At 34.0% G+C, this 26,368-nt stretch overlaps 1 protein-coding gene across 2 annotated transcripts in view; it reads left to right on the forward strand.

The window, feature by feature from the left end:
• Window positions 1-9,645: 9,645 nt before the first annotated feature.
• LRRTM4 (leucine rich repeat transmembrane neuronal 4) overlaps window positions 9,646-26,368 on the forward strand; it is a 786,543-nt gene continuing 769,820 nt past the window's right edge. Inside the window, exons 1-3 of one of the 2 annotated variants that reach the window (XM_063594586.1) lie at window positions 9,646-9,939; window positions 10,231-10,381; window positions 12,193-13,788. In XM_063594586.1, the coding sequence (XP_063450656.1) occupies window positions 10,378-10,381; window positions 12,193-13,745 (1,557 nt within the window). In that variant the 5' untranslated portion in view covers window positions 9,646-9,939; window positions 10,231-10,377 and the 3' untranslated portion in view covers window positions 13,746-13,788. The remainder of the gene's footprint in view (window positions 9,940-10,230; window positions 10,382-12,192; window positions 13,789-26,368) is intronic. The other variant, XM_034953438.3, reaches the window with a different exon arrangement.

The raw sequence follows: 26,368 nt of genomic DNA on the forward strand, positions 1-26,368 counted from the left end.
TAAATGCAAAAATATTGGTATATCTGTCAATACAAATATTGATATGAAGATACATACATTTAATAGTCAAAACAACCTTGGGAATAATATACTATAATCCTATTATCTCCCATTTACAAATTGAGTGAGGAATGGTTAACTTCATTTTTTATATCAAGCAACGTAGAGACAGGGGTCTTTGTTTTGATCACTGATGACAGTCCATGCCCAACAAATATTTTTCAGAGGGAGAAATAGCTACTAATCATGTACTAGAATGCAAACCTATTTCCTTTTTACTTAAATATTCATTTTTTCTGATACACTATTTTGCTTTCCTTTGAAAAAATGTACCAGTGGAGCAGAAAGAGAAAAAATATTGATCAATAATGTCATTTAAGGCTTCTTGGGTTAGCAGATGAAAAATACCTGTTGGGCTCTTTCAGTGAAACTTTTCTGGATAGTACTTCACAGAGGACCATGCACAAATAGGCACTATTGTATGATGATAATGAATATAGTTATCTAGTGAGTAATTATAAAACTTTTTTTTGTGAAAGATATTATAAGCTACACCTTGTAGAAGACCAAAATTAATCAACAATGGCAATATGATGACACTTACCAAAATATAATTTCTGGATATATCAGGACAATATTCAGAAAATAATGAATAATATAACTAGCTTGTTAAATGTATTTTTTATCAGTTGCATAAACATAACTCTTATTGGCAATGTTGCAGCACTAATCATTTTATAGGTCTTTCAATCATTATTTAATCAACTCTCAAAATAGTTTTACTATATAAATTTGTGTTACAATCTTCTTTCTTATAGAAGATAAACATGAGATGTAAAGTGTAATGGGTACGCCAGCATGGTTCAGATACAAAAATAAGATTAGAATGTAAAATACTTACTCTAACCAATCGACCCTATGTAATGGACTGCTAATTGAAGGTGTGTATGTAATCAGAAAAGATATTTAGTTTAAAATCATTTACAAAATATTCCAGACCTTTCTATAATGAAGTCAGAAACTTGGATTTATAATGATATCTGAAATTAATTTATCATAATTTAAAATGAAGCAACATTCTTCTGGGTATCATCTTCCATCCTTCTGATTCCCCTGTGTTGCAGAAAGAAAAATATAGCTATAGAGAAATGATCAAAAAACTTATCAATTCATCAAGTCAATAATTTTTTCCATGTTTCTTTTACTCCTTCTCTGTATGAGTATAATTTTGTTACATGGTTGTACTGATTTAGTACAATTTTGCTTTCCAATTTTGACATTTATCATAAAAACTATTTTCATATTATAGGCAGGTGCAAATATTGTATTGATTGATAAACACTGAAGACAAACATTGATAACATTGAAGACAAACAATAATTATAAATGCTTGAACCAAGAGTTACTACTTGGTAATGGAATTTCTAACAGGAATTGACAGTATTGGCTGTAATATAAAAAAACTCATGGTATGTAAAAAACATGATGTTACTGAACATTGAATTCTATTTATAGCTCTATTTGTGAGATATTGAAAAGGCTGTTAAGCTTAACTATAGTTTGTTTGGGTGTATGTTTATATAGGTGATGTTTATACTACATACATTGAGAAGTTAAATATACTATTAGTATATTATTGAATAAAGTTAAATGAAATATAATCAGAGTAAGTATTGTTTCATGAGAAGTACTATTAGTTTAGTAAAATGTATTCCTTTCTGTGGATGATGTTAAAATATATATATATATATATATTTATTTATACTTATACCTGAAAGCCACTAAACTAAAAGTTGCTTTCTATTATTTTATCTAGTTCACTAAATAATATTCTGTCAGCTTTGCCCAGTTTCCATTTCAATCTATTTGTGAAGTTATTGATTACAATTATTATGTTCATAGGTTTGGAATTTTGATTTGATACTTGTATACAGATTCTACTTCCGTACGGAAATCCCCCATCTTGAGATCTATTAGTTTTAGCATAATAAGTTATTTTAAAATCTTTGTCTAAAAACTCCAATATTGAATCATCTATGAGTCTGTTTCTATTATCCGTTTTTTTCCTCTTGCAGTACTTCAACTAAACCAAGCAGCCACCTCTCTCAAGATTCTTTTCTTGTTGTTTTCTCTGCTGTATTTCTTTATTTTCCTCCTTCATTTTTTCCTGGTTGATTGCTATTCATACTGTAGGTTCCACAAAGTTTGGTAATTTATTCATTCTATGGATGTATGAGATCAGTTTACATGAATGGCCATTAAAATATTTTCAAAGATCCTTTTCCCAATTTTCTATTTATTTTTTGTTGTTATTGGTTTAATTTCCAAATTTCCATCTACCATAACGCCAATTGAAATTTGTGGACTATTTGTCATATGTTTCACATTATCATTATCTTCTCATTAATAGCATAGATGATCAATTTATTTTTCTTACATGATAAGTTAGTTCATTGGTTAGGAAAATGAGAGAGAATATTTTCTGTGACTACATAATAATATAATCAGTATCTTTATTAACGTACATATTGGGATTAAAGGTTAGGAGTATGGGCATCAAGATTCCTAAATGCAGCTGAGCACATATAATAACATTTTATTTTTCTTTAAATTTTTAACGAGTTAAGCAACCAATTATCACTACTATCAGAAATGAGGTACTTTTAAATTATGATAAATTGAAGAGGAAAAAATGGAAGTTCATTTTGAAAAAGATGATTTCAGGTGCTTCATGTTAAAATTGAATTATGTACATAATTGAAATGTGTCTTGAGGAGTAAATTATTTTTAAGCATGTGCTTGTATGGTGTGGGTTTCAACGTGCATGGGTGTGTGTGTGCAATCGCCTTTGCAAAAATAACTGAGACACTTATTACAGTGAAAGAGATCTGAACTAACTGACTCCAACTTGCTTCTAAACTCCAAGCTGTGCTTGTTCATTCCTGGGCATAGGCCAAACTAACTTTGGGAGGAATTTACTTTGTAGTTTAATTTTGAAACAAAGACAGTAACAACCCTTTTCCAAAACAAATCCTCTTCCTGCCTGGGGACTAGAATGTCTTTGTAGGACTAACAAATTAGCTGTAAGATTAGAAATTATGGTGTAGAAGTCATGCAGCTGGAGGCTGCAAGATTCTAAATGTTCCCAATTGCTCCTAGAGATAACATTACTGTTGTATTTTTAAAACCTAAGATCAGTGTTTGAGATATTTTGCACACCCTGCACTCAACGGATCAGCTGGCACCACCCAGATGGATAAACTGGCTCATCTGGTTTTGTGGCCCCCACCCAGGAACTTAATGCAAGAGGACAGCTTTGACTTGACTCCCTATGATTTCATCTCCGGCCTGACCCATCAGCACTCCCCACTTTCCAACCCCTTACCCACAAAATTATCCTTAAAAACCCTGATTCTCGAGTTTTCTTGGAGACTGATTTGAGTAACAATAAAACTCCAGTCTCCTGTACATCCGGCTCTGCGTGAGTTACTCTTTCTCTATCACAATTTCCCTGTCTTGATAAAATGACTCTGTCTAGGCAGCCGAAGGAGGAGAACCTGTTGGGTGGTATTGTGTGTGTGTGTGTGTGTGTGTGTGTGTGTGCAGACACGATCTGTTAACTATGTTCCTTTACCAGTTAAAGAGTCAAGTTAAGAGGTTTAGGAATATTTGGTAAATAAGAGTAGGGAGATGTTTAAATATTGAGAATAAAGAAAACATAGGTGCCACACGGACTTGATGGCAGGGTACAGCAAGAGCAAATGAAAGGTATTGAGAAATTGCTGTGTTTTGTTATATTGTTTTCTTTGGTTTTGCTTGTTACTTTTATTTGTATGTTGGGTTGGTTTGTACTTTATTTGCATGGTGTATATATTTTTTTGCTCCCAACATCCACCCTTACCTGTCATCTCATTTATACTGCTAATATAAATGATTCCTTGAAGTTTATTAGTTTAACAGGCCTTTAGAGTCCTGGGTTCTAGCCAAAGGAAGAGGAGATAGGTCCACTTTCCTAACCACCTTGCCCTAGAAGTGATACATATCAAATCTGCTCATAGTCCATTGATAAAGATTAGTTACATTGGTCCCCACCTAGATGAAGGATGTGTTCTGGAAGGCACCAAGGCAGCTGCTTTTTAATGATGATCCTGAGAGGGCTGTGCACATATCTATACCTCCCATTTTCAGTCCACATGTCTTCTTAGAAGCTGTTTCCCACAACTACCCCAAGGGTAGAATCCATGAACTGTAAGTAAAACACCCAGGGAGTTTCATCTCTCTGGACATAGAATGTTATTCAGGTGTGAACAAAAGGTACCACTAGAGCCAATGAGACATTTATTGTTTCTTGAATATTAATATACGTAGGACTGGAGCTATCTTAAACCCAGAATCAGAATGGAAATAACACACTGGGCATTACATCTGAGAAATGGATCAGAGGAAAGTGGATATCAGTGACACATTGAATTACTGGATCAAGCTGTATCTGACTATGCAATTTTAATTTACACGAGCTAAAACTTTTTTTCATTTTATTTTCATTCAGTTTGAATTAAGATTTCTGTTACTTGAAACTTTAAATTTCTTAACTGACATAGCCTTTTAATCTTTTAATTGGGGAATAATATTTTAGAAATAAAATAAAGTATTGAAGGTACTGAAGGCAACATTACTTGTGATAATAGCAATTGACTACTTGATTTATTGAATCATTGGTGGTTGCAAGATTACTTGAGTAATTAATTGACTAATGCTTTCACCCATTTTAAAATATTTTGTTGAGCATCTACAATTTGTTACTATGGTGCTAGGTTCAAACTGTTGTAGTACAAAACAGAAAAATCACATATGGTGCTGCCAAAATGTTATTGTAACTTTCAATAAGAAATGCAGATATATTCTTATTTCCAGTGTTCCCATGGTCTGGATATTGTAGGATTGTTTTATAAGCAAAAAATTGTAAGCAAGTAAGTGTCAAAATTGGAAAGAAGCCTCATGTTACTCACATGCAGTGTTTTATTTAGTTGTCTTTTTTTCTCTTAACATTTAATTGTGTCTGGGGTAAGAAGGAGAAGAATTCTTCAAATCCAGTCCATCACTAGCATTTCTTTGTTAAGACAAGTTCACCTTTGGAGCAATACATCTATTAACTCTAGGTAGAGTGGTGTGCTGATGAAAATGTTTAACAACTGGCTTTCCAACTGTCATTCCAACATGAGTATTGTCTGATTTTTTTTAAATTAATGAGTAAGACAAAAGTGAAACAAGACAGATGTATATTGAAATTTCACTGGTTTATCAATGACATGAGTTACTTTTTTGTTCAATCAGAAGATAGTTTTCAAAAACTGGAAGAATTTTTCTCATTTTCGTGCTATTTACATTTATTAGTTTGGTGTAAAAGTAATTGAGGTTTTTAAAAATGTCATTACTTTTGCACCAACCTAATAAGTAGCTTCGGGCACAGTACCTTTTAAAATTTAATCTATATTATTAATATTTTCTCTATCACTTAAATCTAGATACACAACAAAACAATAAACCACACTTAATTTTTTTTTTTTTTTTGAGACAGAGTTTTGCTCTTTTTCCCCAGGCTGGATGCAATGGCGCGATCTTGGCTCCCTCTAACCTCCACTTCCTGGGCTCAAGTGATTCTCCTGCCTCAGCCTCCTGAGTAGCTGGGATTACAGGCGCCCACCACCATGCCTGGCTAATTTTTATATTTTCAGTAGAGATGGGGTTTCACCATGTTTGCCAGGCTGGTCTTGAACTCCTGACCTCAGGTGATCCACCATCCTTGGTCTTCCAAAGTGCTGAGATTATAGGCGTGAGCCACCATGCCTGGCAATCACACTTAATTTTTAACCTTTGCTGATTTCGTTACAGTAGGTAGCTAGTCAGACATGAACAGGGCAGGAGAGGGCCCCCCTCCCCAACCCAGAAATATCAGATGACCATCAGGTGATAGTCAAGCAGTTGCTAATTGTCTCTCTAAAATAATAATTGGTCACGGCCAGCGCCAGGGAAGGGCCGTCTCCCAGTAGATGGAAAACACATGAAACTGGTGATCAGCAGCTTCCCGATAAGATCTCAGGAAGTTGGGTGAGTTGGCTCAAGCATGCACATTAAGAGACAAAATGACGGAGTTTAACTGGTGTATGACCTTCCTCTAGGAACATTCTACTAGTAAGGGAAGAAAGCCAAAAGGGACTATGTGTAGAACTCCAGTAAACACACCGCACATGCTCCCCTCCCAAGTTCTAGCAGGCCACTGCACATGTGGCAGATCACTTCACAGGAAGAATCAGGAGAGAAGTAACACAAGACCCCAGAAGTGTGCAACATATAGAATCTCAAGTCAAAATGTCAAATCGGCACTTGTCTTTGAAGGTGCCCACTTGGCCCTCTTCCAAGTATACTTCCCTTTCTTTTGTTCCTGCTCAAAAGCTTTTTAATAAACTTTGATTCCTGCTCTAAGACTTGCCTGGGTCTCTACTTCTCCCTTCAGCCTCCTAGGTCGAATTCCTTCTTCTGAGGAGGCAAGAATTGAGGTTGCTGCAGACCCATTTGGATACAGATTCACCGCTGGTAACCATTTCTAGGTTGTATATACTTTCAACATTGTCAATTTCAAGTTACCCAAGGTGTGGTCTCTAAATGCTCTTTGGGGTAACAAAGATATACTATTATCTTCTTAGTACGTGCAGTCTCAAGTTGGTAAATCAAAATATTAAGTCCATCAAGTATGATCAATACTTTATATACATTGGAAGCATTTTCCCCCATTCCCCCAGTAGGACCAGGTGCAAATGGGCTATTTGCTACCTAGGAAAAAAGAGAAAGTATAGTCAACTTCTCTCATTCTTGCTGACCCCCTCCCACACTTCCTAACTGCTGTTTCGAACTGCCCGGGAAACATCTTGGTTGACTGGTATTACTGTAAAAAGGATTTGTTATCTCTGAGCCTAAGAGATGTTGAAACATATTTCTTTTTTTGTGAATGCATTGATAGATCCTTAGTAGCCCTATTAGCAATAAAAGACAAAGAATATACTTTTTATCTGGATTTATGTGGTGCCTATCCACACTTGATTGGTTTGTTTGTTTTCTGTTTATTTGCTTGATTTGGCAATGCACTCACACACTCTTTCCGTTGTGGGATGGGGGGATCTCATCAGGATTTGAAACAGCTCCAAACTGACTCTCTCCCACATAGCCGTCCTCTCTTCCATGGAAAACACATGTACCTGTTTTTATCCAGACAAACTTTGAAAATGAAATTCAATTTCAACACAACACTAACTTTCCTTTGCTCTGGAAAACCCATTGTTTATCCTCTGGATATACCAACAGAAATCAGATACCATCCCATTCTGCTAGGCTCACTGTTGGCAACACATAAGAAGCTCTTCAAGGTGCCTGTGGAAGTCCCTGTCACTATAGTTAATTTAAGCTGAGGAGCCAAGAAACCTACCACTTTTTCTTGGGTGAAGGGTGTGTGTGTGTAAAGATGATACCAAAACAGCTTCTTCCAAGCAAATCTTCCGCACAACATCCTCTCCTTTTTTCAACTTTCTTTACCCTTTATATCATTACAATGTGTTCAAGAGACTTTTGGCCACTTTCTTTGTAAATTCTGCATACAATCTAGCATGTACTTTGGAAGGTAGCACCTGTTAGATCCTGGTACTTTGAACAAAATTTGCATTTTAGCCAGTTATTACACTATAGATATGCCAGTTAATTACACTATGGATGTAGAGAATATCCTGGGGTTTTCCCAACATTCTAACAAAGCTGTTTTCATATCCTGAATTCAAACAAAGAAAAAGTTATACACACACACACACACACGTATATTGATAGATAGATATCACACATGACATATTCATTATATTTAAAATTAGAAAACACAGACAATTTTATAATAAAAGACAAAATCAAATACTTCTATAATCCATCTTCCAGGAAAGTCTGCTCTGAATATTTTATTTTGCTCTATTTACAGTAATAGACTCCCTTTCACTGCCCTTAACTATCTGAGTTCTCTGCCCCACCTTGCTTACTTTATACATGGTGGTCTAATTTCCTATCAGCATATATCACCCTTTATTTTAATTTTAATGGCAGCGTGTGTTCTATTTTATTAATATATTAATTTTCCCTTCACTCATCCTCTACCATTGATATTTGGGTGGGTTTTGTGTTTCTATATTAAACTACACCACTATGAACAAATCGTATGTGTATATTTATATTGATATGCTTATTTTCAGCAACCACAATAATCCTGCCTCTTTTGGCGTGCATTTGCATTGTAATAGGTATTAAGCCTTAAGCCAAAGGCACACATTTCTAAAATAGAAATTCAAGTATCAGTTAGTGGAAAAGGAATATATTTGGGGGACATATTATTCCTTTCTGTTCCTCAAGAAATCTTAGTAATGAGACAATTGCCTGCAACTGCCTACTCATAAATCTGAGTCAAATTATATGTGTTATTTATATGATAAGCCCCCTTAATTATTAATATTTTGGCAAACAATCTAAAACCAAGGCTCTTTCTAAAAATATCTATTTGCGATGATCCACAGCAATTCTAAATGCTTATGTAAAATTCATTTAAATTTCTCACATCTGCTAAATTAGGTTAACAGTCTTACCTAGCAGTCTCTCCCTGCATTACATTGATTCATTCTCCTGGATTATTCTAAAAATTGTTATCTGCCAGAGGATTATGGAATAAACTAGTAAAAATGAGGAAAAAATGGAGGTGATGCACTATGTTTTTCAACGTCTGTCCAAGCTTAAAGAAAGTGTGTAGGTCCTTTTAAATTACATATATCAGGTGTTTTATCATGTCATCCCTTCTAATTCTGAGGATATTCTGCACATTTTAGAGTAATACCATGATAATGCAGAACTCAAGTGCTTTTGTTTTTCTGGAATTGCACATTACAATCAGTGATTTGCATAAGAAATGATTTGCATTCTAAATGTAGATGATTTAAGGATAGTGGCTGCACTAAGAATGTCAAGCTAGAATTCTACTCTTATCTCTTAGTTACCTTCACATTTGGTAATATACTATAGATTATAACTGCTTTAAGACTAAAAAAGTAAACTTTTAGAAAGTAAGGTTCTAGACTGTTCAATAAAATGCACAAAATTGTAAAATGCATTTTATGTCAAAGGTTGAGAATTTTAAAATCAGACTTAAACATGTTAAATGTAACCTGTTTAAAATTGATTAAAATTGCATTTTTCCCTTGAGTAAGATTTCTTCCATAATTGGTTAGTTTAAAACAATATAAATAAATAAAACAAACCAACAGCAACAGTGAATAAAACTTAAATTTCAACGATTTCTGTCATTTGCAAAAATGATAAATCTCCAGTGACGTGCAGAAAAAACAAATTTCAGGTCATGGCAACTTTGAAAAACTATTAATTGCATAACATTTAGAGAAGCAGTATTTTACTTAATATTTGCTATAACTGAAAGGAACTCCTTGGCATAAACCTTTTAAATTATTGGAGAGAAAAAAATAGTGATTCTGTGCCTTTAATTTCCCTTTCTGAGCAAGGGAAGGCTGCACACCACTGACAGGCTCACTTGTTCCCGTCTTTAATGTGCAATCTGTTTTCTCCAGCGGAGGGCACTCAGTGTATCACAAACTCAAGCATTAGCACCAACAAGCTCTGAGCATCATCAGTCTCTGGAAAGCCTTCTGAATTAGACAAGGGCTGCCTCTCAGCACAGCTACAAAACACTTTAAACCTGACCAGCTAAATGGATAAACCTAGCCTGCATAGCTTTTAAACTGGGGTCTCATACAGCACAGGAGGCCTACTTGCTTCAAGAACTGAAAATCCAGAGGATGAATTGCTTTATCTGGGAATGGCAAAAGCCAGCACAATAAGGAATGCCAGGTATTCTGAAGATTTTCTTTTTTTCCTCTCTTTTTACAGAGAAGTTGGTTACCTCCGAGATGGGCTGTAGCTCTTTTGCACAGATTGCCAATTACTGCTGATGGGTCTCTGGTGAATTACACAATGGTCCTCAGAGCCTAGAGGCCCTCCCCCATCCCTATCCCCCCAACGGCTTCCTTTTCCCTGCCTCCTCCAACCATCCCACCCTGTGCTGATTTTTTATATATATATATATATATGTATATATATATATGTTTTTTTTTTTTTTTTTTGCCTGTCCTCTCGGGGAAGTTTGTATGGGGCTACTAGCTCACATGCGGGATCAGAATGGTGTGAATGACAGCCGCACTGTGTCATGAAGGTGGTGGTGGTTTCCGCACAAGAGACCAAATAAGAAGAAAGCTGAGAGAGCGGGGAAACGTTTTTGGATGACAAAGGATGGGTAAGTGAACTTTTGTTGTTTCCTTCTGAGCAAAGCTGATCCTCTTGGATTCCTATCCTCAGTCGTGGCATTAGCAGATAAAAGACGGGGAAACAGGCAAAGAGCAGCAGCCTTTGAGTTTGCCAGTTGATTCACTATAGTTGCTATTATATTTTTAGATCATTTTCCTTTTTGCAATGTTTTTTTTTTAATCTATAAATGCACAACACGAACTTAAACAGACTCTAGAGAAATATCTTTAACACTGTTTCTACTGTCTGCGTATCCACAGCTTGGGAATTGAGAAGGAGATAAATACTGTGTTTGCTTCTATTTCTTGATAATATTAACGAGGCTTGTGTTTCTGGTAGCTGTCAGGATGACTATTAACACTTTGCTGCGTGTATGTAGGGGTGGGGTCCTTACTTTATCAGAGGTTGCACAAGGGCTTGTTTTATCTTTGAAGCTGGATCCTGAACACAGCTTCCGAATTTCCAGCAGTCATTTGCCAGTCTTATTTTTTCGAGTGTGACTGGCTTTTTTCCCCCCCTTTCTCCTGTCTGGGAGAGCTGGAATGTATTTCAATGAGTCTGTAGCTGGCAAGAGGACAGAGAGCAAGATCGGGTTTTAAATTAAAAAGAAAAAAAAAGAGAAAAACTTAACTGTTTGAGAAGAAGGATGGGTTTTAGATTAGGGATTTGGTTGATTGCCTCTTGGTTAAAAATTTAAAAATTTAAGAAAAAAAAAAGAAACTGCAACACATGGTAGTTGTTTCTTTTTTTTTCTCTCCATTAAGAAATAATAAATCTACTGTTGACAGAGGAAAGAAGTCCCTTAACATGCAATGACTTGGAAATGCAGCGTAAGTGCCAATAGATTGTAACTTTGCAGGCTTTCTGAAGTTAATGGAGGTAGGGGAGAAAAAAGTCAGTGAGAAATGTGCAGAGATCAGGGTGATGTAGAGAAAAATAGTAGTTGGCTGCTTCTTTCCTTGTTTATCCTTCGAATTTGCAAAAACAACTCTATTTAAAATAATGGCAAAGTAATACTACACAATATTATTTTGCTTTTTAGGCAAATAATAAGAATTTTGATAGTCTTAACTTTGGAGTGTTCTCTGTTATGAGTATTTAGATGTCTTAGCTCCTGTATCGTTGGGCAGGGAGCCACAGCATGCAATAATCTATGCTTATTAACAACTTGAGAGCACCTCGTACCGTTATTAGTCTTCATCCAATGCTTCATTGGCTGCCTATACTAGTCTCAATGCTGTTTTTTCAGAGCTCACATATTGCGATCCTATTATGCAATAAGTACACAATTTCAGGCAGGGCAAACTTGGGTTACCTTGACAGCTTACTGAAGCTCTTTTGCCAAATCACAGCCTGTTTGCTCAACTGGGAAAGACGTACAGGTACCAGGTTTACTAAGTCACATTTTTGCCCTTACCAGAGCACATAGTACACTTCCTTTTGGTACTGTTGTTCAATACAGTGGTTAGCCAAATATTATTGTTACTAAAATGTCAGCATTCAGTGGTGAGAAAGGCTCTGTGCTTTTCAATGTTGAAATAAGTAGGAACTCCTGAAACTCAAAAAGGCTTTTCTTAATTCTATGGGACTGTGGTGATTTGAAGATCAAGGAAGAAAAAGTGAAACCTAAGCAGCAAACATGCAACACTGAAGAAAATAATGCTCGAAATGTTAATGCATTTTCCTTAAATCAACTGTCCCATTCCTACACTAGAGGAAATGCCCCTGTTGTTGGTAAACCGACGGTGATTTATTTTAATAGCTTCACAATGTGCATCTGTCTTTTTTTTAATATCGTAGGTTTCCATTTAATTACGCAGCTGAAAGGCATGAGTGTGGTGCTGGTGCTACTTCCTACACTGCTGCTTGTTATGCTCACGGGTGCTCAGAGAGCTTGCCCAAAGAACTGCAGATGTGATGGCAAAATTGTGTACTGTGAGTCTCATGCTTTCGCAGATATCCCTGAGAACATTTCTGGAGGGTCACAAGGCTTATCATTAAGGTTCAACAGCATTCAGAAGCTCAAATCCAATCAGTTTGCCGGCCTTAACCAGCTTATATGGCTTTATCTTGACCATAATTACATTAGCTCAGTGGATGAAGATGCATTTCAAGGGATCCGTAGACTGAAAGAATTAATTCTAAGCTCCAACAAAATTACTTATCTGCACAATAAAACATTTCACCCAGTTCCCAATCTCCGCAATCTGGACCTCTCCTACAATAAGCTTCAGACATTGCAATCTGAACAATTTAAAGGCCTTCGGAAACTCATCATTTTGCACTTGAGATCTAACTCACTAAAGACTGTGCCCATAAGAGTTTTTCAAGACTGTCGGAATCTTGATTTTTTGGATTTGGGTTACAATCGTCTTCGAAGCTTGTCCCGAAATGCATTTGCTGGCCTCTTGAAGTTAAAGGAGCTCCACTTGGAGCACAACCAGTTTTCCAAGATCAACTTTGCTCATTTTCCACGCCTCTTCAACCTCCGCTCAATTTACTTACAATGGAACAGGATTCGCTCCATTAGCCAAGGTTTGACATGGACTTGGAGTTCCTTACACAACTTGGATTTATCAGGGAATGACATCCAAGGAATTGAGCCGGGCACATTTAAATGCCTCCCCAATTTACAAAAATTGAATTTGGATTCCAACAAGCTCACCAATATCTCACAGGAAACTGTCAATGCGTGGATATCATTAATATCCATCACATTGTCTGGAAATATGTGGGAATGCAGTCGGAGCATTTGTCCTTTATTTTATTGGCTTAAGAATTTCAAAGGAAATAAGGAAAGCACCATGATATGTGCGGGACCTAAGCACATCCAGGGTGAAAAGGTTAGTGATGCAGTGGAAACATACAATATCTGTTCTGAAGTCCAGGTGGTCAACACAGAAAGATCACACCTGGTGCCCCAAACTCCCCAGAAACCTCTGATTATCCCTAGACCTACCATCTTCAAACCTGACGTCACCCAATCCACCTTTGAAACACCAAGCCCTTCCCCAGGGTTTCAGATTCCTGGCGCAGAGCAAGAGTATGAGCATGTTTCATTTCACAAAATTATTGCCGGGAGTGTGGCTCTCTTTCTCTCAGTGGCCATGATCCTCTTGGTGATCTATGTGTCTTGGAAACGCTACCCAGCCAGCATGAAACAACTCCAGCAACACTCTCTTATGAAGAGGCGGCGGAAAAAGGCCAGAGAGTCTGAAAGACAAATGAATTCCCCTTTACAGGAGTATTATGTGGACTACAAGCCTACAAACTCTGAGACCATGGATATATCGGTTAATGGATCTGGGCCCTGCACATATACCATCTCTGGCTCCAGGGAATGTGAGGTATGAACCATGATCCTCCTAAAAGCATTTCTACTGCGGGGAAGGAGAGGTAAATGTTTGAAGCCCTAGAGGTGTCTCTAATCACTAGAAAGATTAATGACCCTTTTGCTTTTGGGTTTTGCTCAGTGTGAAAGGTTACTTAATTAAATTACAACCACCAGGAAATTGACTGCTTTTTTTTTTTTTTAAATGGTTGAAACTTGAAGGAAGTTCATTCAAGGATAAGTTGGAATAAAGCACTATGTTAAAACATCTGCTTTTTAACAATTTGTATACAGGGGTTGGACTTAAAAACACACATACAAACAAAACTCTTTTCATTCTGAAATTTCTGTCTGGTTCTTGGTGTTTGACTTTTGTAATGGAGTAAAGAAGAGGGGCCAGCTTAATTTAAAAATAAAGTGAGTTTACCAAAATTCCAGAAGGTAATGAAGATTTAAACCAAAGAGCAATTTTCCCAAGGGTTGATTTTGTTGTAAATTTTTAGTTTTAATGAAAGCATGCAACAGGGATCTCACACCCGTGTTACTTGCCATTTAGTTATTATACCAGCATAGAGAATGTCAGAGGCCTACTGTGTAATTGTATCAGGCTCCTAAGGCTTCTTTCTTTTTTTTTTGTTTCCTTCTTTCCTACTTTATTTCACTCCTTCCTTTCCTTCCTTTTTCTTCCTTCTTTTTTTGTTTGTTTGTTTTTTAATTATTGGGATATAGATCCGATTTCAAAGGTTTTTATGCACTGGCTATTTGTGTTTAATCAGAATGAAACTTCAATTCCATGCTTTGGCTTTGTCCCTGGTAACTAAAATCAGGTCACAATTTTGTGGATGATTTAGCAATAACAAAATGGCAGTCATAACAGGGACTGTTTGTCAGAATTGCTGTCATCCCCAAAAGAAATGATATGTATTCTTGTTAAACTTATTAAAAAATAAGTGATACAAATATTTATAAATAAAAGGAGAGAGGTTTGAGTTCTGGGTTTCCTCCCTTTCTGTAACAGCCTCAAATAAAGGTGTACCTTCCATGTTATATTATTTTTGTTTTTATAAGAATAAATTTGGACCCGGTTTCTGATTATTTAATTTTAAAGATCACTTACAGGATCATGTTAGTGAGCAGACAAATAGTCACAAATTTCAAACTTGTCAATAAGTAATACTGGATGTAAATTGTTCTTTTCTTGGTAATGTTGATCATTATGTGCAAAGACTGACTACTAAGGCCTTGTTGCTAGAAGAAACTAGTGAAGAGAGGTTAAATTCTGGCAATATAATGTTTTAGTATCTGATTTTAGATGATCACTCTTTCAAAAGACGGTTTTAATGAGTACTTAAAGATGTTGCCCTTTCTAATGCTAGTTAACAGTTGGAAAATATAATTGCTCTTTGATAGTATATACTCCAATTTTTCCATAGTCCTAACTACAAATGCTAATGAAAATGTTTTCAGACAAAGCACTGAATTTGAAATAATCTCTAACTCAGTACAATTTGGACTATTGAACTGTTCTTCAAAGAATTCATTTTCTTCTTTTTTGTGTATCATTGAAAATAAGAGAAGTAATCCCAGATAATAAATTCCTAAAAGGAAACTGTATAAGCAATTGCCCTTAAAAATTAAAAAGAATAAAAGATTTTCTATAAAAGTCTAACAAGGCTTGATGTTTTTATTGCAGGCCCACAATTATACAATATACTTGAGTATTAGTAACACAAGTTCATCCTATTTTATTCTGGGTTCTCCTTATATTTTGTGATCCTCTTAAAGGCTGGTATATAAAAAGAAAAGAAAATTCTAGATGCATTAATTCATTTTCTCTTGACTTTTGGAGTAGAATGCTAACTTTTATTTTTAAGAATCACCAAGAAGAAAGAAACATTCTTAAAGAACCAGGATTTGAGAACTGGGGTTCTAAAACTTTTCCAGAGATCTTAAATTTCACAGATTATTCCATCAAAAACCCTAGGCATTACCATGACAGAAACAAGTTTAAAAGATGGTTCATTTAATTAAAACGTGTGTTTAAATAAACACATTTTGATATTGTATGTGTTATATAGATTGACATTTAATGTCATGAAATTGCACTAGTATTGTTGAAAATGAATGTGTTGTTAAGGCATTAAATAATGAAGAATGTAATTAAATATTGTAATAATTCTGTTGAGTCAAAATGGAATCCTTACTAAAGTAGCTCAAACTTTCTGTGCCCTCAAACATGGACATTAGTAGGCTATACATTTAAGATCATATGTCCATTTAGGATGAGGAGGGGGGTGCTATAAAACTATATTTAAATGAATTTCAACTTGTTTTAAAACAAAAGCATACAAAAACAAACATTGCAGGGGTCACCCCATTTTTTGACAGAATGTTTGCTGTATTACAGTTATAGGTAGATATAAATGGTGAGGAAAAGCAAACTCTTAGAAATTGTTATAGGGAAAACCCTAATTACTTCTTACTTCTTTGTCACTCGGAGTAAAATTTCTCCTGTTGAGAAATACTCCTTTGGACAAAATCTCTCTACAAAATAGAGCCAAGAGAGGGCAGCGATTTGCCCAACTTTACATTGTTTTTGGAATAGTAGAAGTACGCTGAATTTTAGCCTGGCATTGTTTTCATAAGTCTCATATATCACTAGTTTAGCAGAGAACCATTAATATATTTATAAGACATTTTTGTGAGGTAGGTTTTTTTAAAAAAAAATTAAAAACACCAAACTCTACCCAATAAAGCCATAAATATTTAATTGGAAAACTTAGCACCAAATGCTAATTTTCTAAGATAGTGCCTTGAAGAAATAAAAATTGCATTAAATTAAAAACTCTACTTTCCACCTAACTTTATATTCAGTTACCATGACCTAAATATGGTTACAATATCCATTTTGCTTGTTTCTTTTAAAAGGATTTTTTAAATTGAGATTATTAGATTGGCGTTTGTGAGCCTCCACACAAATATAGCATGCAATTTTCAAATTAAATAATTTTCTCTATGTTTTGCAAGTTTTAATTCTGAAAAGTCTGTGTGCACATACCATTCTGATAAAATGAGGGATAATATTTTAATAATTTGGGCAGTAAAAATTGTTCGTATCTATAAAAGAGAAATAGAGTAGATAGTTATGAGTAATTAATATGAATTATAGCACAAGTATAAGGGATACATACATCCTAATCATTATACTTTGAGTGGATCAGTGTGCTTGGTTGAACTGAATCATTCACTTAGTACATATGTCCTCAGTATGTACTCAGAAAAGAGAATTTAAAGCCAAAAGGATACAGCTTTTCCTAAAACAGTAAGGTGTTACTATATAGAGAGGAAATGCAAATATTTACTTTTAAAAATAGCTTGTGAAGCTTGGCATAATGTTATCTCATTAAAAAATACGACCAGGGGTATAAAGTTGCTTCATTCTGTATATCAATTTTTTCCTTCGAAATTGTAAAGAACAAAGTTTTGAATATCCAGTTCTTCTAGGATTTGTTTTATCAACTGAAAGTAGCAACAGCCTTTATATATTAGCCAATGTGAACAAAGGACAAGAAAGAACATTTGTAGTTTGTTTCGTACGTTAAAAAAAGTTAAATTGGTGAAAATTTAAAATGAATGAATGTAGTCTCTAAAGAGACTCTCCATCCAAAGTGTTTCAATAGTTAAGTAATTGAAATATAAAGTTTAATGATCCCATAGTGCTAACAGTGCTGCTATTAGGAAAATGGCAGTAAAGGTGACAATATAGGTGTATATTTTCCAAATATTTAATATTTTCATTACTTTCTTCAAAATTGAGCAAAATTTTAAAAATATACTGGTTTTCAGTTCAAGTTATATAATTTCTTTCACTGTTATGCAGTGGGTGGTATAAACCATTTCTAACAACTTTTATTTATGGACTATGTTAGGTCAGGTTCAAACAATTGGTATAAAGTAGACCACTAACTTCTTTTCACACTTTAGATATTGATATTCTTCAGTGTGCTAAGTGAATTTCCAAGGACTAGTAAGCATAATGTATATATAAAGAGGACTCTAAGGAAAGCAGACCCAGTTACCTTGAGTTTAATTAACAGTTGATCAACATAAAGCTATAGAAAACAAACTTTATTTAGGTGGCTGACTACAACTGTGTCATGGTACAATGTTATGATTGAAACTGTATTTATATATTTAAATAGGATGTGTGTGTGTTTGTATGTGAGTTTATCCATGTATGTATGTCTGTATATATATAAATGTGTGTGTGTGTTTGTGTGTGTATATATAAAGACAAAATAGAAACATATTTCCATCAGAATTAATGTCCATCAAAATTAATTAAATTTTTTACGACAATTTAAATTATTAGTAACAAATATTTTGGGTTAAAATCACCAAGATTTTTTAGTTAGGAATATGGTCCTTAAGGTAAATGTATTATCATATCTGAAAAATTATAAGTATCGTCAGGTGCAGTGGCTCATGCCTGTAATCCCAGTAATTTGGGAGGCCAAAGTGGGCGGATTACTTGAGGTCAAGAATTTTAGACCAGTCTGACCAACATGGTGAAAACCTGTCTCTACTGAAAATACAAAAATTAGCAGGTCATGGTGGCACACAGCTATAATCTCAGTTACTAGGGAGGTTGAGGCAAGAGAATCGCTTGAACCCGGGAGGCAGAGGTTGCAGTGCAAGATTGCACTACTGCAGTCCTGCCTGGGCAACAGAACAAGACTCCATCTCAAAATAAACAAATAAATAAAATATAAATTATAAGTATCTTACATCTATGTAGTCTAAAATTCTTTTTCAAAAAACAAAATTTAACATAGTCAAGTCTGTATTTATACTACATATTGGCATTTTTTTGTGTTGCTTTAGACTTGTCACTTCGTTTCTCTGTGACGCATCTCTCAAACGAGTGACTCAGCTAGCACAGTGTTTCCCAACACAAAGCAATTCTCGGATTAGTATATAGTTTGTAAAGTCTCTATGGTCATTCTCAGAACTAAAAAAGCAGGATGAGCTATGGAGAAAAAGACTGAGCTACTTACATTCGTTTGTCAATGAGAAAAGAAAGAACTTCTTCAGTTACTAAAAACTGGGGTGCCCAGGTGAGCAGCCATACAATTTCTTTATGCTTGAGGGGAAAATATGTAACTCACACATACAAATGTGTGAGCACATGAGTGCACACTCCCACACACATATATGTCTTTGAAATTCTGCTAAGTAACTAGATATTTTGAAAGCACTTAAAACTATGTCTGCTTTTTAAAAAATCGATTGTCTGAATTAGGTCCAATTAAAATCTATTTGTGAATAGAGTTTTCATTAGAATTCACAAATGGTAGTGGTGAAGAGTGACAGCTGCCAAAAAAAGACCGACATAGCTAATTTAGGAAAGATTTTAAACTGACAATAAATGGCCCATTTCTTTTTCTAGAATTAGCTGGTATTAGCATCTCACGGACAAGGTTTTCATAAATGATTGCTCTTGAAGACTCCCAGCTGAGAAGTCTGTGGTCTTAGGAATGTGTAGCTTTTGACACACCTCAATAATATCCACAGGATACCAGAATTTCCTTCTTGAGACTTTTCTGTGTTTATAAAATGTAATCATCCCTAGTTCTTCTCAGGAATTGCATTTAGAGATAGTTTTATGCTTTAGGAGTTGCTCAGTAATATTTTCACTGGGGACTTGGTGACTCATCTGAATTTTCATGTCTCTAGAGTTTCATGATTCACTAAATCAAAGTGAAGCAGAAGCAACCTGTATATCACTAGACACTGAGAGTTTTGAAAAACTAGTATGTCTTTTGATCAGTGAAAAGCATGAAGTGATGTTGAATACGTTTTAAAAATTAAAATTGCTTTTTATAGTACCAGAAGAACCATCATTCATTGAGTCAGTTTAATAAAATCTCAATATTCATGAAAGGAAAAAGAAATTACAGGGCTATTTTTCTCATGCACTCCATAAGCCATTAAAATTGTAACTGTGAGGTAGGAAAGGTTGAGAAAAAAAGCACAGTATTTCCTAAGGTATCAAAACAATTGGCTTTTTAAATAAACATGTGCTAGAAGCTGCTAGATATGTGCAAAGACTATGTATTTAAACTCCTGCTAAAGAGTTTAAAAATAATGCTTTTACTGCCAAGAGAAATTAAAATCTAAACAAACATAACCACGGAAAATTAGTCCTTTACAAGGGAGGCCAGGTAATATGGTACACCTGTAGTCCCAGCTACTTGTGAGGCTAACGTAGGAAGATCGCTGAAGGCCAAAAGTTCGAGGTTGTCCTGAGCTATGTTTGAGCCTATGAATAGCCTCTGTGCTCCAACCTGGGCAAAACTAAGACGCTGTCTCTTAAACATACAAATAAAAATATATGAAAGCTAACACCTTAAGTTTACTTACATAAGGTTTGTAAACATAGGTTTGAGGAATGAAATGACAGCAAAGTCATTTGATTTAAGGTCATAAAGTTTGACCTTAAGTCAAATCTATACATTATAATATTGTAAACATAAGTTTGGGGAATGAAATGACAGCAAAGCTGATATATATTAATAAAATATTCAAAAATGGTGAAAATGTAAGAAATTCAGAAAGAAATATGAAGAAGCATAATTAAAAGGAAAACCCTGAACACAAACATTAAAATATTAGTATATTTTCTTTCCATGTACAAACAATAATAATAAATACCATAACCTTATTATGTATTTGCTTAAAATAAATAAGCAAGTTTGCTTAAAATAAGTTAGCAAATGTGCTTAAAATAAATAAGCAAATTTGCTTAAATAAGCAAATATATAACTCAATAAGGTTATGGCGTTTAGCATTATTGTTTGTACATGGAAATAAAATATACTAATATTTTAATGTTATATAAATGATACAAAATATAAATATCAAAGTAACTTTGAAATATTTCATTTAAACAGCTATATACAATCAAACACTCATGTATCTTCTATAAATATTTCTAAAATACTAACATGTATACTGAATACAGATGGTATTGCTTTTGAATACAGACTGATAATTGCTTTTTAATAAACACAGTTCTGTACTAACTTATCCAGTTTATATGAATTGTCTCAAAAGTAAATATTTGTGGAAGATACATGAAAAGGAATTTAATGACAGAAAAGTAATTTTTTTAATTTCCTCTCTCATTGCCTCAATTTGGTATGATTGTTTTCCAAATTTTGGGATGTCTGTACACCATAACTTGTAAGGTATGTTGTCTTCTTTACCTAGTTTTCCATCTCTTTGTTTACTGAATTCAGACCTCAGAGAAAAGTGGAAAAACGTAATCATTAAATCTAGCAAGAAGAATCATTTTTTCCATTTTGTTTCTTTTTAAACACAAATTCTTCTAGTGGAAGTAAATAAGGTATAGTAAACATTTTGACTGCAGGTTTTAAAATAAAATGGTCAGACGTAGAGTAACTATAATGTCAAAACTTATGACACTTATAATTTTTACTTTTACCTACATTTTAATGGTTCAGATCTTCAAATATCATTGATTTAAAAACTAAAAAGTGAGTAAATGTTTAATAACGCAGACAAACTAAGATAAACATGGATGAGTTGCTTAAGAGAATTCACTATATTTTTAAGATCTAAATAAGCAATATATGCTTCAAAATAGGAATATATAGAGTTATGATTTGATTCCATTTGGGCTAAATTTTTTAACTTAAAGCAAAATTACATAGACACTAATTTTGGAGTAGCAAATAATATAGAAAAAAATGCCTGTAAATGTTCTTTTATTTTGGAAGGACAATGCTACTTAATTCGTATTCACTGTATATTTTCACTTTTAAAGTATAACAATTGTTGTTTAGTTGCCTTCTCTTAAAATAAAATGTCATTAGGCAAAGCCTTGAAATTGTGATGATTTTATTGAGACAAACAGAAACAGTCTTTGGGTATAAATTCTATGTTTGCATTTCAATTCTTCCCTCCTTCCTGAAGCCACATTAACTGAAACTTACGTTCTTTCACTTGCTCTTGAAGATCTAAATATTTGAGGTGTTAACTTATTAAAAGTTGATTTCTTGTTTCCTTTAACTGACTCATATTAAATACATTTATTTTCAAATGACACCTTAAAAATATTGTTTGTTTCATCATAAATTTCATCATGATGCATTCATTTCACTATTAAGTGCTTTGATATTTACAATTGTAAATTGATACCACTCTTGTCAATTGTTTCTAATAAGACTTAAAGAAACAATGGAAATAAACATTAATTAGGTTTGAGTCTTTTTTAGTATGGTCACCATAGATGAAAAAATGATATTTTCTTCTCTGTTTATAGATCTGTAAAAGTAATAGCAGAGAGGTCAGCCATGAAGTACTTTAGGTTGATGGTCAAACCACAACATGGACAAATATTGCCTTGGTCCAGTGGTTAGATCAAGGGGTGAAAAAGAGGTCTTAGATTTGAAGCGGACTCATTTTACTTCTCTAATATTGGACAAGTAAATATATATCTGACCTTTCTGTGATATAATTTTTTCATCTATTGAACTAGGATAATAACTTTCCAAGTAACTTGTTAAAATGATTAATGAGGTACTATTCAAAAACCATTCTGAACCCCTCCATAAAAAGCTTCAGTGTAAATATGAATGATTATTAACCATAAGCCCTACTGTTTACTGAAAAATGCAAAATACAATGTAGCTATATTATTTTCATTGTTATTATTAGTTATGATGATGGTTATAATACTCCCTGATGTAGAAACACGTGTTGTGGTTACATTTTTACTAAAGTGAATAATAAACATGACCTTTCCGTCCCTTGTCTGAGCTGTAATTTAGTTTGGGTACCAGAGCTGGCAATATTTAATAATACACCAGGATTTGTAAAACACTCCCTTGACCGAACATTTTATTCACCTTGCAAAGAAAGCAGCATTTATAATTATTTTGTTGTTACTATGTCTAAAGAAGAAAGGAGTTAGAGAAACAACTTATAAATTCCCTATCTTATCAGATATCATACTTCAGTTCATTTTAATAAGCAGAAACAGTTTGTTTGTTTGTTTGTTTGTTTTTGGCTTTTTTTTTTTTGATACAGATGCTCACTCTGTTGCCCAGGCTGGAGTGCAATTGTGCCATCTCAGCTCACTGCAACCTCCACCTCCCGGGTTCAAGCGATTCTCCTGCCTCAGCCTCCTGAGCAGCTGGGATTACAGGCGTGTGCTACCATGCCTGGCTAATTTTTGTATTTGTAGTAGAGACAGAGTTTCACCATGTTGGCCAGGCTGGTCTTGAACTCCTGACTTCGGGTGATCTGTCCGCCCTGGCCTCCCAAAGTGCTGGGATTACAGGCATGAGCTGCTGTGGCCTGGCCTTAGAAACAGTTTTTTCATTCCCCAGGTGTTTATGCATCACACATCACAAGTAGGAGTTTTCAACAATACATTAAATATTCCTTTGGAATTCAGAAGTTATTAGTAAGTGATTTAAAGAAGAATTGATATTGCTGTACTGCATATATATGTATGTTATATATAATTTAATAATTTGTGTATAAGTATTTATATTGGTTAAGTATAAGCTCTTATATTTGTAGAAATAGGTATTGCATCACTCTTATTATTGTCCCCATAGTGTAATATATTTTAAACTGAAACACATTTCTTTCTAAGTTTTTCAATGGAATATTTCTCATGATATGATTGCGTGCTATGAAATGAGAGAGGGCACCACTGACAAAAAACAAACCCCATAAAGACAAAAAAGACAAAATAATAATGTTACATTTGCTTGAGAAAACAAATGATTTTCTTTGTGATTGGTAAAGCATAATTATTCCAATGAGGGGATTTGGCCAGTGGTTGAGTATATGTATTCTGATTATGCACTATGGAACTAGGGAAATAACACGGCTTGGGTTCTCACTGTGAGATGGATCTGAGCTAAAATTCCATTAATCACTTGTCCTCCACGAGCCCTTACTCTGACTGGAGGATCACAGGGATGTTTTGGATCTCCAAGAATTCGTGTCACTTCAGAGTTTGTGTCGAGTAATCTCCAAAAATCTGATTACTTCACATTCCCCAATACACAGTCACCTTAGAAAATAGTTATAGATCTCGCTGGAGAAGGCTGGGGGAAAGTTTAACAGTATACATTTTTCATAGTATAGCAGGGTCCTTCCTCAAGGGGACCTGTCTGCCTTTTCATTCAGTGGATTCTGGGTCTGTAAACTGGCTCAAGTCTGGGAATTGATTATGGGATCATGACTATTTTGGTGATTCAAATTAGACTTCTGTTCACTTGAGCTAGAACTCTTCCACGTATGCAGATCAAGTATGAATTTAATGGATTTGTACGTACTTTTCTTCTAGGGACACCATGATCCACTAGTCAGCATCATAGATCTTTTTTGAGTCAGGGTATTCTGATCACTGCTTTGACTTTGCTGTCATCATGGTAACCATGCTCACCTTGTCTTCGGTGATTAAGTTCTGACACCAGGTCTATGCCACTCTGGAATTCCATTTTGTGCATTGCTCTTAGGGATTCCAATTTGATAGTAGCTGTTTGCTCTGTAACTTCTGAACCACAGAGAACAAATATTCTCAACCACTTTTTCCTCTCACCTTTGGGACGTGGCGTGTGGTATTCTAATTAGAATTTCTTTTCTTTTTTCCTTTTTTTAATTTCTGAGAAATGTTACTTAGATGTCAATCTTGAAACTTGAGAGGTAAGGGAATTTAAAATTTAAATATAAATTTTTAACTTTCGCAAATCATAATCTCTTTGGTTATCTGACAACTCACATTGTGGCTTTTCCCAAATGACTGGAGGATAAGAGATGATTTAAAATCAGCATTCCAATGTGTTGCCCCTTCACCTTTGGTATAACTTCTTCCTTTGGAATGTGTATATGATTCTCCAACAAAACATGAAGATTGACAAGGAATCCTTGGGCTAGAAAGCAGACAGCATTCATTCTCTTTCTCACTGAGTTTTTTACTAAAAATTTATTGAAACAGATTACATAATTAATTATATAAGCAAATATATGATTTTATCCTACAATGTTTGACTATTTCTACTCTACTTATACTAAACAATTAGAAAGATACAGGTTATTCTGAGATATGAATGAGTATAATTTTGTAGATTAACATGATACATTTTAATTTCCATTATTTTCTAGTTATAAAGTAAATGAATGCTTTTTTAGAAAATATTGAAAACATAAAGTTATTTATAAAAATAATCAAAATAATTATCAACAAGCCCCACTATGCAGAGGTAATACTTTAAAAATTCTGGAACATAAATTCTATCATATGCACAGGTATGTGACTGTGGCTATTAGAGAAAATTAATTTCATATTAGAAACTGTATGTATATGATTGCATAGTATTACTTTGAAGTTCACATTTTATTATGAATAGGAATGCTTTTGAAAACATAGTTTTTGAAAGTATATTCCTAAGATGTGTCATCTTTTACTTATGCCTCCCTTTTCTGTTGGACATTTGTGATGGTTCATTTCACCGTCACAAAAATGTCTTAAATTACCTCATCATGTTGATAGATTCCTACAAAAGAGAATAAGTGGCCAGAAAGAATAAAAAATGTAATCTACTTAACACATTGCCAAAATTGCTCTCTCAAAAATATATAACTTTTTATGTTTTTTATCTTACCACATGCATTGTGTAAGAGTTCCCATTTTTCCACGTATACCCCTAACATTATTTATTATCTCTTTTTTAGCAATTTGACAGGTTATTTTTTAGCATTTAATATTTACATGTTTGACGTTAGTGTAGTAGAACCTTTTTTCACATTTTGTGTTACTGGATTTCTTATTTTGAAATGTGGAATATAAACAGTCTTTGAAGTCAACAATAATAACATTATTCATTATGTTTTCTTACATTGCTTTTACTTTAAAAATGCCTTTCTCATCCTGTGTATACTAAATATTTACTATGTCTTAATAATTTCATCTATAGGTTTATTTTTACATTTACTTCTTAATCTAAAACATACTTTAGCGTGTCCATGTGAAATAGAGAACTAACTTGTTTTTTTCCTGCTAAAATATTATAATTCTCTCCGGATATTTTACTTAATACTAACGTAAAATTCTAATATATCCAGGTCATTTTTGTGCTTTCTATATTCCACTCAAGGATTCACTCTTTATTACAATGTAAGAACCATATTTTCAAACACTATTATAGTTTACAATATATTTTAAGTTTTATAAATAAGTATTCTTGCTCCAACCACTAAATTCCACATCTACTAAAAAAGAAATGTCATGGTTTTTCTTTGTCATTTCTATTTGAAATGAGATTTTTGTATCGCTCTCTCTTCCCTGAACACGCATATTTGGTATTTTGACTAGAATTATGTGAATCTATGAATCAATTGGGAAATAATTGAAATCTCTACATTTTTTCAAAAGGAAATATTATAAAAAATATTGTCATAGAGCTCGATTTATATCATTCCTTTCTATGTTCCCTTTAAAGATGTGTTCATTTGATTCATTTTAAAATTCTAATACAGATATGATAATGCATGTATATGTATGTCCATATTTATAGGCATCAATATTTTGATTATATGCAT

Source organism: Pan paniscus, chromosome 12 (genome assembly GCF_029289425.2).
Source record: "Pan paniscus chromosome 12, NHGRI_mPanPan1-v2.0_pri, whole genome shotgun sequence".
NCBI lineage: Eukaryota > Metazoa > Chordata > Mammalia > Primates > Hominidae > Pan > Pan paniscus.